At 36.9% G+C, this 12,500-nt stretch overlaps 1 protein-coding gene across 6 annotated transcripts in view; it reads left to right on the plus strand.

Moving 5' to 3' along the window:
• The window catches only part of NUP98 (nucleoporin 98 and 96 precursor), a 119,188-nt gene that overhangs the window by 55,924 nt on the left and 50,764 nt on the right, over window positions 1-12,500 (plus strand). For all 6 annotated transcript variants that reach the window (XM_040489153.1, XM_040489152.1, XM_040489156.1 and 3 more), the window contains 2 exons: window positions 7,779-7,895; window positions 9,133-9,431. In XM_040489153.1, the coding sequence (XP_040345087.1) occupies window positions 7,779-7,895; window positions 9,133-9,431 (416 nt within the window). The remainder of the gene's footprint in view (window positions 1-7,778; window positions 7,896-9,132; window positions 9,432-12,500) is intronic.

The following is a 12,500-nucleotide window of genomic DNA, read 5'->3' on the forward strand; positions in this document are numbered from 1 at the left end:
ACATTCTTCTCATCCTTCTTTTTCTTTCTTTCTCATACCTTCTAATATGTAATTTATTTTTAGTTTTCTTTCTGTTCTCTCGCTCTAGAACATGAGTTCTATGTAGGTAGGTACCCTTGTTTTGTTCTGTCATTTGAAGTGTCTGAAATAGTTCTTGTTACTTAGTAAGTAATCAGTGAATGTTGAACATCTGAATGCATCTTAGGCATAAAGGGAGCTAAATAATAGCATAGAATCCCACAACTTCACTCTTATGCCAGTTATGGGGAAGGGTCTTAGAGGTGGAAATATTCTAAGCCAAGGAATAAGAGGATGGAGATCATAAAGGTCTTTCTAGTTTATGCTGTCAGCTTTCCATGATTGAGTTGTTAGAATCTAGAATGTAGTGTTAACTGTATTTAACTATCTAAAGGAAATGGCAGATGCTACTGTTCACTTCCTAAACCAAACCTTGGGCTACCACTTTATAACTCTGTAAACAGTTGCCATATAATACCACAGATGGTAAAAGATTAATGAAGGACTTTATAAGTATGGCCGCCACTAGAACAGCACTCTGCTCTGAAAGATGAATTTGATAGATTAACGGTGTGAGAACCTTTTCAGTGCCACATCTTTTTCCTTTTGCCTTTTCATTCTAGTCAGAGGAATTTACTATAGAGCAAGCCAGTAATTATATTTATTCTGAGTGACAAAAATTTGAAAATACTCTTTAAAAAAAAATTTTTTTTTTTAATGTTTATTTTTCAGAGAGAGAGAGCGCACACGCACGCGAGCTGGGGAGGGGCAGAGAGAGAGGGAGACACAGAATCCAAAGCAGGCTCCAGGCTCTGAGCTGTCAGCACAGAGTCTGATGCAGGGCTCAAACCCATGAACTGCGAGATCATGACCTGAGACAAAGTCAGACACTTAACTGACTGAGCCACCCAGGCACCCTGAAAATATTCTTTAATTCATGTGTATGTTCCTTCATTCAATAAACATATATCAAGTAACTACTAAATGCCAAGTGTGATGGGCACTGGGAATGCAACTAAGAACAAAATTCATTCCTCTGGCACCCAATTCATAATCTGTGAGGGGAGAGAGATGTTGACAGTAATCACAAGTGAGACAAATGACAGAAAGCAGCAGAGATTGCCACTGTAGGAGAGACTAATAGCATGACGAAAGAAAGCTGCTCTGAAGATGTGTTATTTAAATTGAGGATGGAGGGGCGCCTGGGTGGCGCGGTCGGTTAAGCGTCCGACTTCAGCCAGGTCACGATCTCGCGGTCCGTGAGTTCGAGCCCCGCGTCGGGCTCTGGGCTGATGGCTCAGAGCCTGGAGCCTGTTTCCGATTCTGTGTCTCCCTCTCTCTCTGCCCCTCCCCCGTTCATGCTCTGTCTCTCTCTGTCCCAAAAATAAGTAAATGTTGAAAAAAAAAAAATTTAAATTGAGGATGGAGGGGCACCTGGCTGACTTGGTGGAGCATAGAACTTTTGATCTCCAGGTTGTGAGTTCGAGCCCCATGTTGGGCATAGAGATTACGTTAAAAATAAATAAACTGAAGAGGGTTAGGGAGGACTGTCAGAGGGAATATTTTGCTGTGTTTCTGGTTTAAATATGCCTATGTTTTTTTTTTCAAGTAACAGGTTTGCTTAATTTTTTTTTAATGTTTATTTATTATTTTGAGAGAGAAAGAGAGCGCAAGTGGGGGATGGGCAAAGAGAGAGGGAGACACAGAATCTGAAGCAGGCTCCAGGCTCCAAGTTGTCAGCACAGAGCCCAACGTGGGACTCGAACCCACTAACTGTGAGATCATGACCTGAACCGAAGTTGGATGCTTAACCGATTGAGACACCCAGGCACCCCTAGTTAAGAGTTCTATTTTCCAGTATTATTTTGAATATTTGTTTTAAACATAACTTACTTGGGGCGCCTGGGTGGCGCAGTCGGTTAAGCGTCCGACTTCAGCCAGGTCACGATCTCGCGGTCCGTGAGTTCGAGTCCCGCGTCGGGCTCTGGGCTGACATCTCAGAGCCTGGAGCCTGTTTCGGATTCTGTGTCTCCCTCTCTCTCTGCCCCTCCCCTGTTCATGCTCTGTCTCTCTCTGTCCCAAAAATAAATAAATGTTGAAAAAAAAATTAAAAAAAATAAAATAAACATAACTTACTTGAATTCATGGTATTCTATCCTGTATTTGCCAAATCAGGGTTTCTTTCCCCCCTCCATTTACATAAAATTCTATAAGATGCTAGTCGTCGTTATGGCGATGGTAGGAAGGAGAGATTACAAGGAGTACAAGGAAACTTTTGGGTATGATGACTGTGTTTTTCTGGATTATGATAATGGTTTCACTGGTGTACACAGATGTCAAAACTTATCAAATTGTACAATTTAGTATGTGGAGTTTACTGTACGTTAGCTATGAACTAATAAATGTAGCAAGGTTTGTGGGATACAAGTTCAATGTATGAAAGTCAATTTTGGGGTGCCTGGGTGGCTCAGTCAGTTAAGCAGCTGACTTTGGCTCAAGTCATGATCTCACCGTTAGTGAGTTTGAGCTCCACATATGGCTCTCTGCTGCCAGCATGGAGCCCGGTTCAGACCCTCTGTCCTCCTCTCTGTGCCCCTCGCCAGCTTGTGCATGTGTGCACTCTTTCTCAAAAAAAAAAGAAAAAAAAGAAAGGAATGGTTGGGTGGTTCCGTTGGTTGAGCGTCTAATTTCAGCTCAGCTTGTGAACTCAAGGTTCATGGGTTCAAGCCCCTGCATTGGGCTCTGTGCTAACAGCTCAGAGCCTGGAACCTGCTTCTGATTCTGTGTCTCCCTCTGTCTCTGCCCATGCCCCATTTGTGCCTCTCTCTCTCTCTCTCTCTCTCTCTCTCCCCCTCTCTCTCAAAAATGAATAAATGTTAAAAAAATTTTTTTAATTAAAAACATAAACCTTTAAAAAAAATCAATTTTATTACTACATACCTTTCTAGCTATATTCCTATAAGCCAGTTGAGAGTAGTGACTTAACTATGGCAGAATATACATGAATCTGTCATTTGTTTTTACTTATGAAGTATTTCATTGTTGAAATAAACTTAATCTTTGAAGTCACATAGTTTTGCTTTCCCAAATTAGTTTTGCTACACTCTGTTCTTTGTACCTAACTTCATATTTCTGGTCTCAGTCCTCTTCACTTTTGCCTGGCACTGTTTTTATGTTTTATGTTTGGTTCCTTATCTTCTAGTTGAAAGTATGTTCTTCATGTGAAATATTTAATCAGTCTCCCCACCCTGGTTGCTGTGTTTCAGTCTGTTGTAGCTGGTGTTTTTTTATGATTGTCAAGTTGTCCCATCTTGGCCGGCAAAAGTGGGGTGTTCAGGAGGAGTTCTTTGCACATAGGCTCTGATAGTGTTTGATAATTTCTTTGCTTATTAGGATTCACTGTGTAAAATTTTGTCCAGGATTTCTTGCCATCTGTGTTAATGACTTAGATTGGCTTGAATTTTCCTTTCCTACATGTTTTTTTTTTTCAAATGTTTTTATTTATTTCTGAGAGAGAGAGAGAACAAGTAGGGGAGGGGTAGAGAGAGAGGGAGAAACCGAATCTGAAGCAGGCTCCAGCCTCTCAGCACAGAGCCTAACTCGAACCAGGAGATCATGACCTGAGCCAAAGTCAGATGCTTAATTGACTGAGCCACCCGGGTGCCCCTCTTGCCTAATTTTAGTATAAAGTTTTTGCTGACCTTTTAAACAAATTGGGGAGTATTTCCTCCTTCTATTGTCTGGACAAGTTTATGTAAGATAGACCTTTTTGGGTTTTGTTTATATTAAATATAGAGTACTAGTGAAGGTATATGGGCCTGAAGTTTTTTTTGTAGTAAGGCTTGGTTTTGGTTTTTTTCTTAATTATTAACTTATATAAAAGTTAATAGGGTATTGAGCTTTTTTATTTTTTGAGTCACCTTTGGCAAGTTATGTTTTTGTAACATTTGTTCATTTCAACTAAAATGTCAAATTCATTGGCATAAAGTTGTTAAAAAGTATCCTTACTATCTTCTTCATTTCAGTAGAATCTATGGGGATATCCCCATTTTCATTTCTGACAAAGATTTGTGTGTGTGTGTGTGTGTGTGTGTGTGTGTGTGTGTGTGTGTGTGTTGGTGTCTATGTTCTCAGTCTGGTCATGGATCTACCAGTTTTACTGATTTCAAAGAACTAACTTCTGACTTTTATTGATGCTCCCAATTCTGTGATTGTTTTCTATTTTATAAACTTTTATTTATATTTTCACTAATGTTTATTTTCATTTTGTCTTCAGTTCCTTCCTTTCTTCCTCCCCCCCTTTTTTTTGGTATTTAATTTCCTGTCCTTTTTACAAATAGACGCTTAGTTTTTTGATTTTCAGCTTTTCTACTTTCCAAATACATGTATTTAAAGATATAAATTTCCTTTTAGTTCAGCTATATTTGTGTTCTCTAAGTTTTGATATGGAGTACTCTTTATCATCCAGGTAATAATTACATATGAATCAAATGCTTCTAATTTTCATGGGGGAGGTATTTTGAGCCTTGGATTATATGAGTATGAATTCTTAACATGGAGACTTTTAAGCGATTGTTTTGTTAGTGATTTCTAGTTTATGTTCAAAAAAGGTACTCCAGGTGATTTTGATTCTCTGAAATTTGTGGCTTGCTTTTATGATCCCAACATATGGCTAGTTTTTTTAATATTCCATGTGTATTTGATAAAACTATAGGAGCATCTGGGTGGTTCAGTTGGTTAAGCGTCTGATTCTTGATTTCACCTAGGGTCATTGTCTCATGGTTCATGGGTTTGAGCCTTGCATCAGGCTTTGTGCTGACAGTGTGGGGTCTACTTGGGATTTTCTCTCTCTGTCTCTCTCTCTGCCCCTCCCACACACACACAGTCTCTCTCAAAATAAATAAATAAATAAACTTAAAAAAAAAAAAAGAAAAGATATTTGTTGGGGTATGGTCTTAAATTAGGCTAGGCTTGCTAATCATTTGGGTCTTCAATATTCATACTGATTTTTCCTTTTTTCCTTTTTTTTTTTTTTTTAGTTTGGTTACTTTATTTCCTTAACTTCCAATATCACAAAAAATGAACACATCTACAGTTCCCTAAATTTATCCATTTTAATACTTAACAGGGTTTACAAATGTACGTCTGAATCACTTGTGTTTTACTTAAGTATTTTTTTTTTTACTTAATAATTCTTGTTGTAAAGTATAAATAAAAATGGTTAAAATGATAAATTTTATGTTAAGTGTACAATTCAGTGGCATTAAGTACATTCACAGTATTGTGTAACCATCACAACCATTTCTAGAACGTTTTCATCATCCCAAACAGGAAAAATGCACCTGTTATGCAATAATTCTGTATTTCCTCCTCCTTTCAATCCCTTTTAACCTCTGTATTACTTTCTGTCTGTATGAATTAGCCTATTTTAGATACTTATATAAGGGGATTCCTACAGTATTCTTTTTCATGTCTGGATTATTTTACTTGGCTTAATGTTTTTAATATTCATAATATTGTAGCATGTATCAAAGCTTCATTGAAGCTTTAAGGCTGAATATTCTGTTGTATGGATATGCCACATTTTGTTTATCCATTCATTTGTTGTTCGATGTTTGGATTATTCCACACTTTAGCTATGTGAATAGTGCTGTTATGAACATTGGTGTACAAGTATCTGTTTTCAGTTATTTGGGGTGTATATCTAGGATTGGAATTGTTTGGTCATTCTGTATTTAACCTTTTGAGGAACTGTCAAACTGTTTTCTACAGCACCTACACCATTTTACATTCTCAGCAGCAATGCATGTTTTCATGTTCTCCATTTGCTTGTCAGCACTTAGTATTTTCTGTTTGTGTGTATAATAGCCATTATACTGGGTGTGAAGTGGTATTTTGTGCTTATAATTTGCATTTCCTTTATACCTAGTAATGTTGAACATCTTACTTGCTTATTGGCCATTCATCTTCTTTGAAGAAATATCTTGTCTCCTTTTGTGTCTTTTTTAAAAATTATTTTACGTCTGTCATTTTCACAACTGCTTAAGGCAATAATTAGAGTTAAAAGATAATGATACTGACTTACAGAGAATTTTTGCTTTTTTATGACAAGTGCTTGTTGAGATGAGTCAGAACTGAACTTGTGATTTATACTTTTTACTTTTAGTTCTCTCTTAACTCCAGAGGTAAAGACTTTCCAGGTCCCAACAGAATAAGTGGCATTCACTAGTGCCCCTAACCTCCTGGTGGCTCCAGACTCCAGTCTCTATCTCTTTAGTCCCTCAAGACTGTCAGGCACACCATCAACCTCTTAACCTTCCCCTTGGAATCAGAGAAGTCCCAAGGAGGGGCTCCTGGCTGGCTCAGTTGGAAGAGCATGTAACTCTTAATCTCAGGGTTGTGAGTTTGAGCCCCACGTGGGGTGTAGAAATCGCTTAAAATCAAAAAACAAAATTTTAGAGAAGAAAAGTCTCCAGGAGAAAAGCAATCGTAAATAACAGACACCGTTATAATAACACCTCTCTGTGCCAGTGTCCCTCCAGGTGCTGGTTCAGTCCTTTTTTACTATCTTGTTAGCTTTCCATGCCTGTAAAGAGCTCTAGCTTTTCTGATTGTCTCTCTAGGAGGATTGGTTTGTGTTACCCATTATAGGAAGGCAAGTTTTAATTTTCATGGAAATAACAATTCTTTATTGTCAAGTGCCTATTTCATTGGCTTATTTAATACATATTTAATGACACCATTATAATAAGGACTATAGCATACACACATTTAGAACAAATGCTGCTGACAATTGTTCCCATATAACTCAGTTGTTGAGATTAGAAATAAATAGATGAGTGTTATTTATATACTGCTTGCAACTTGTATTTTTATTTTTATTTTTTTCAGTTTATTTATTTGAGAGAGAGTGTGGAAGAGGGCCAGAGAGAGAAGGAGAGCGTGAGTCCCAAGAAGGCTCCACGCTGTCAGCGCAGAGCCTGACGTGGGGCCGGAACTCACGAACTGTGATATCATGACCTGAGCTGAAATCAAGAGTCTAGAGCTTAACCAACTGAACCACCAGGCGCCCCTGCAGTTTGTTATTTTTAAGAGGGAGTGTAGCATATTAGTTAATCCAGTGAGTTTTTAAGTGAAGATTGATTAATAACTCTTCATATGGTTCTTTGTTTGAAGCTTATATACCACAGATGTTCTTGCCTTAAGTAAACCTTCTGTATGCAAATTTGAAATTTTGTGATTATTTGAATATCAGGGGTTTTTACTCCTATTTCTTTCTTGTCATCTTTAAAAGAAATCTGATTTAGTCAGCAAATACCTGCTTTCTATTTCTTCAAGACAGCATGCCAAGTTCTATGAAGAGATGGTCATAAATCCTGACTGTCAAAAAAGGAAGAAACGTTTAAAGAGAGAAGACATGTAGAGAATTACTCAAAACATGAGACATACTATGATGGGTTATCTAAGTGTCTGGATAAAGTGTTCAGGATTCAGTGAAGGATGACTGTTTTCAAAGGGGATTCCCCACTTTGTTTTGAATGTGCTTAGCATATTCTTCTAAACAGCAGAGTATAATATATTTGAGACCTTAAGTCCTGGTTATATATTAAAGACTGTGAATTGAACCTCTTTGGCCATTGTTATTTATGTAAGAGCTGAACGAGGGTGCTCTTTTTGACTCTGGTTTTTAAGGTAATGCCAGTGATGTGATTATGTGCACCTGAGTTCTTTTTTTTTTTTCTTTTGGTCTCTGTTTATAGGAAGAGCATTAAGAAGTTGGTTTTGAAAAACCTTAACAACAGCAATCTCTTTTCTCCTGTTAATCGTGACTCCGAAGATCTCGCTTCACCATCTGATTATCCAGAAAATGGGGAGAGGTAAGCCATATTTTGTTTTGGGTTGTTCCTGGAAGAGAGCCCTGTTCTCATTCTGAAGAGATTCTAAGCTTGGAATTTACTCATTCTATGAAAATGTATGAAGTTTGGTGAATGTTGCATAGTATTACAGCATATGAGCATCTAGAAATTAAGTCCTGTTCTTGTTTTTTGAGTACTTTAGACCTTAAAATTATTGGAGTTCTTCTGATTCAGTTTTGCATAACTATTTTGGTATCCGTGCATGTCATTTTGAACCAGGGTTCTCACACATTTGACACCCTTCACCACCTTTAAAATGAGCGATATCTTGTTTGTGATCATTATCAAAGTGATACATGGTCACTGTAACCAAACCAAAAAAATAAGTAATAAGTATATAAGTGTATAAAGGAGGAAGTGGAAATAGTCACCCTTATAACCCTTAATAGTTTGATGTCTTTTCTTAAAATTTTGAAATTTGTTTATATAGATATTGTAGAGATAGGCATGAATGATGCAATGTTTTATAGCTTGCTTATTTTTATTTATTTTATTATAAATACCTTTCTATATCAATATGAATATATATATGCCTCTTTTTTAATTACTTGGTAGCCATTATTGTGAATATATGATAATTAGTTCCCCATTAGAAGACATTTAGATTATTTTGATATTCCTATATTCAGAGTAATGCCTCAGTGAAAAATTCTATTTACATCTTTGCACTCCTGTTTTTGTTTTTTGTTTTTGTCTCTCGGGATAAAATTCTAGTTTGATTTTTCATGAACGAAGCATTTTCTAATACCTTGCTGATAATAATATTGAAAACCTAAAATTTTTCAATTTTTTTAGTTTGAAATTCACCACTCTTATTTGACCTTACATAGTAGAGTGCCTTTTTTTTTTTTTTTAACTAAAAATTGGGAAAATTGGGATGTTCAGATCACTCATTCATGAAAATATAGGAGTTAAAGGCATGGAATCTACAGCCAGTTTTCCTGGGTTAAAATCCCAGCTCTAGCACTTAGAACTTTTTTAATTTGGGCAAGTTATTTCTTATTCTCTGTCAGTTTTCTTTCCTGTAAAAGAGAACGATAGGAACCTATTACAGAGGGTTACCACAAGTATTAAATAAAATTTAAAATATGGAATTACCTAGAATAGTCCCGGGCACTTATTAGTAAAAGCTCAGTGAAGGTTGGCTATTACCATTTTTACAAAGAGCTAAGATATTATTTGTTTTCTACCTTTTCAGGTTCAGTTTCCTGAGCAAACCTGTTGATGAGAACCATCAGCAGGATGGAGATGATGATTCTCTTGTGTCACGTTTTTATACTAACCCTATTGCCAAACCCATTCCTCAAACCCCAGAGAGTGCTGGAAATAAACACAACAGCAGTAGCAGTGTGGATGATACCATTGTTGCACTAAACATGCGTGCTGCCTTGCGAAATGGGCTGGAAGGAAGCAGCGAAGAGACCTCTTTTCATGAGGAGTCACTGCAGGATGACAGAGAAGAAATAGAAAATAATGCTTACCATATGCATCCAGCAGGTCAGATTTAGATTGGTACATGAGTAATCTTTTACTAGTCATTTAAGACCTCTTACTTGTCACAGATTTTCAACTTAGTGGAAGTCAGGTATCTGAACTTTTTAATGTTTTTATTGCATTTTCTAGAAGTTAACATTTTAAACCCTTTTCACATACTCTTTGGTTGATTTTTTCTTTTTTTTAATGTTTATTTATTTTGAAAGAGAAAGTGCACTCACATGAGCAGGGGAGGGGCAGAGGGAGAGGGAGAGAATCCCAGGCAGGCTTCAGATTCATTGTGGAGCCCAACACGGGTCTTGATCTCAGGACTGTGAGATCATGACCTGAGCCGAAATTAAAAGTTGGACACTTAACTGACTGAGCCACCCAGGTGCCCCTGCTTTAGTTGATTCTTAATTCACATACTTTCTGTATTTTTGGAGTAAATTCATGTCATTAATTATCCTGGCATAGTTTAAAGATACCAAATTTTATAGCCACAGAGACTATCCTACTTTTTCTAGCTTTATAAACTCAGATTGCTTACTAGTTTTTTAATTAAAATAATAGTGATAATTATTATCATATAAGGGTTTGAGATATGAATTAGCATAGTATATAAACCATAATGACTGAAATGTGTAGGGATTCAAATGGTATACGTTGTTACGGTTATTTATTATCACCTCAGTTCTGTGCTTTTCTTTCATTCCCCCCAACAATGAACTGATTAGTTTTTCTCAACTGATCTATGAAACAAATAATGTAAGCTACAAGATTATAGTGTCTTGATTGTTTACTTAAGGCTTGCCTTTTTTTCTTTGTTGACCTAATATCTCATTTGTTGTTGTTGTTGTTTTAATTTTTTTTTTAATTTTTTTTTAATGTTTATTTTTGAGACAATGCAAGAGACAGAGTGCAAGCAGTGGAGGGGCAGACGAAGGGAGACACAGAATCTGAAGCGGGCTCCAGGCTCTGAGCAGTTAGCCCAGAGCCAACACGGGGCTCAAACTCATGAACCATGAGATCATGACCTGAGCCGAAGTCTGACACTTAACTGACTGAGCCACTCAGGCGCCCCTGTTGTTGTTGTTTTTTAATGTTTATTTATTTATTTTTGAGAGAGAGTGTGGGCAGGGAAGGGGCAGAGAGAGAGGGAAAGGGAGAATCCCAAGCAGACTTCATGCTGTCAGCACAGAGCTTGACACGGGGCTCAAACCTACAAACACAAGATCATGACCTGAGCCAAAATTGAGAGACGCTTAACTGACTGAGTCACACAGGCACCCCTCATTTGGGTTTTGATTAATGTAATCACATTCCCTTTTTTTTTTTAACAGGTACAATTTACATATAGTGAAGTGCACAGATATTAAGTGTTTATTTCAATCAATTTTGACGTATATATACTGAATATATATAATGGAAACTGGAAAGTTTTTATGTCCCCATCCCCAGAAGTTGACCACGGTCTGGTTTCTGTCATATAGATTAGTTTTGCCTATTCTTGGACTTTATATAAATGGAATAATACTATATATATTCTTTTTGACTCTATAATTTTTATCAGATTTAATCCACAATATGTCAACAGTTCATTCTTTTTTTATTGTTGAGTAGTAATCCATTACTATAAATATGCCACATTTGGTTTATCTATTCTCTGTTAGTGAACATTTGAGTTGCTTTATAGTTCATCTTGCAGTGTCTGTAACATTTTTCTGTATCTAATCATCTTACTGCCTTCACATATATTTTCTGGTCACTTGGTGCCCTGTGAAAACAACTTTATATTTTATTTGTGTGTGTATCTACATGAATTCATTATGATACTACATCGGTTTTTCAAATACCCAGTCTAGATTTTTTTTTTTAATTGCTCTTTGTTTTCTCATTAACCTTGTGTGTCACCTCTCATTTTAAAGTTCCATCCCCAGGGACACTGTAACAACTCTCTAAACATTGCCAGTAGAGAAACACATTAAGTATACAAGTGGGCATTGCAGGAGGATGAAGTTTGATCTGATATTAGCCTTAAATTCTCTCACAAAGCAAGTTAGCCTAATTTGTACCTATAAATGGGACAAGGGGTGATTACAACAAGCATACCAGTGTTCTGTTTTCTTGAATTCTTCAGAAATCTACTTAGTTAATACTTTTAAAAATAACACTAATTTAGACCTTTTTTGTTTTTATTTTTAAATAACACTAATTTAGATGTTTTAAGTTTCCATTTGTCCTTGGGACTTTGTTATGTAGGATTTTTCTTTTTCTTTTTTTTCTTTTCTTTTCTTTTTTAATTTATTTTGAGAGAGAGACAGAGAGCAGGGGAGGGACGGAGAGAGAGAATCCTAAGCAGGCTCTGCACTGCCAGCATGGAGCCCAGCACCGCTAACATGGAGCCCAGTACGGGGCTCGAGCCCATAAACTGTGCGATCATGACCTGAGCCTAAACTAAGAGTCAGACACTTAACTGACTAAGCCACACATGTACCCCTCGTGTCGGATTTTTCATCTTGATTTTAGCTCTTTACTTAGGGATGTAAATTTGAAAGATAAAAGGGGTTTATGGAAGACAGGCTGTAAAATAACACGTATTGACTTTGGAGTTATAACTCTGCCTATACCGCCGAATTACTTTGTAATCAAGGCAGGTTCTTTACACATTGGGTTTTGGAATTTTCATCTGTAGAACAAAAGAAAAGTATTTTAAGTAACCCTTTCTCAGAACTCATTTTATGGATTATGTTGCATAGTATAGTATGTTAATGGAGGCCATATGAAGTTTCTCTGGTTAATTAGCGTGAGAAACACTGGATTAAGTGAAGTTAAATAGACTTAATTATTATTATTATTATTTTTTTTTAATTTTTTTTTTTAACATTTATTTATTTTTTTGGGACAGAGAGAGACAGAGCATGAATGGGGGAGGGGCAGAGAGAGAGGGAGACACAGAATCAGAAACAGGCTCCAGGCTCTGAGCCATCAGCCCAGAGCCCGACGCGGGGCTCGAACTCACGGACCGCGAGATCGTGACCTGGCTGAAGTCAGACGCTTAACCGACTGCGCCACCCAGGCGCCCCTATTATT

Source organism: Herpailurus yagouaroundi, unplaced genomic scaffold (assembly GCF_014898765.1).
Source record: "Herpailurus yagouaroundi ecotype Mexico unplaced genomic scaffold, PumYag 180, whole genome shotgun sequence".
NCBI classification, from domain to species: Eukaryota; Metazoa; Chordata; class Mammalia; order Carnivora; family Felidae; genus Herpailurus; species Herpailurus yagouaroundi.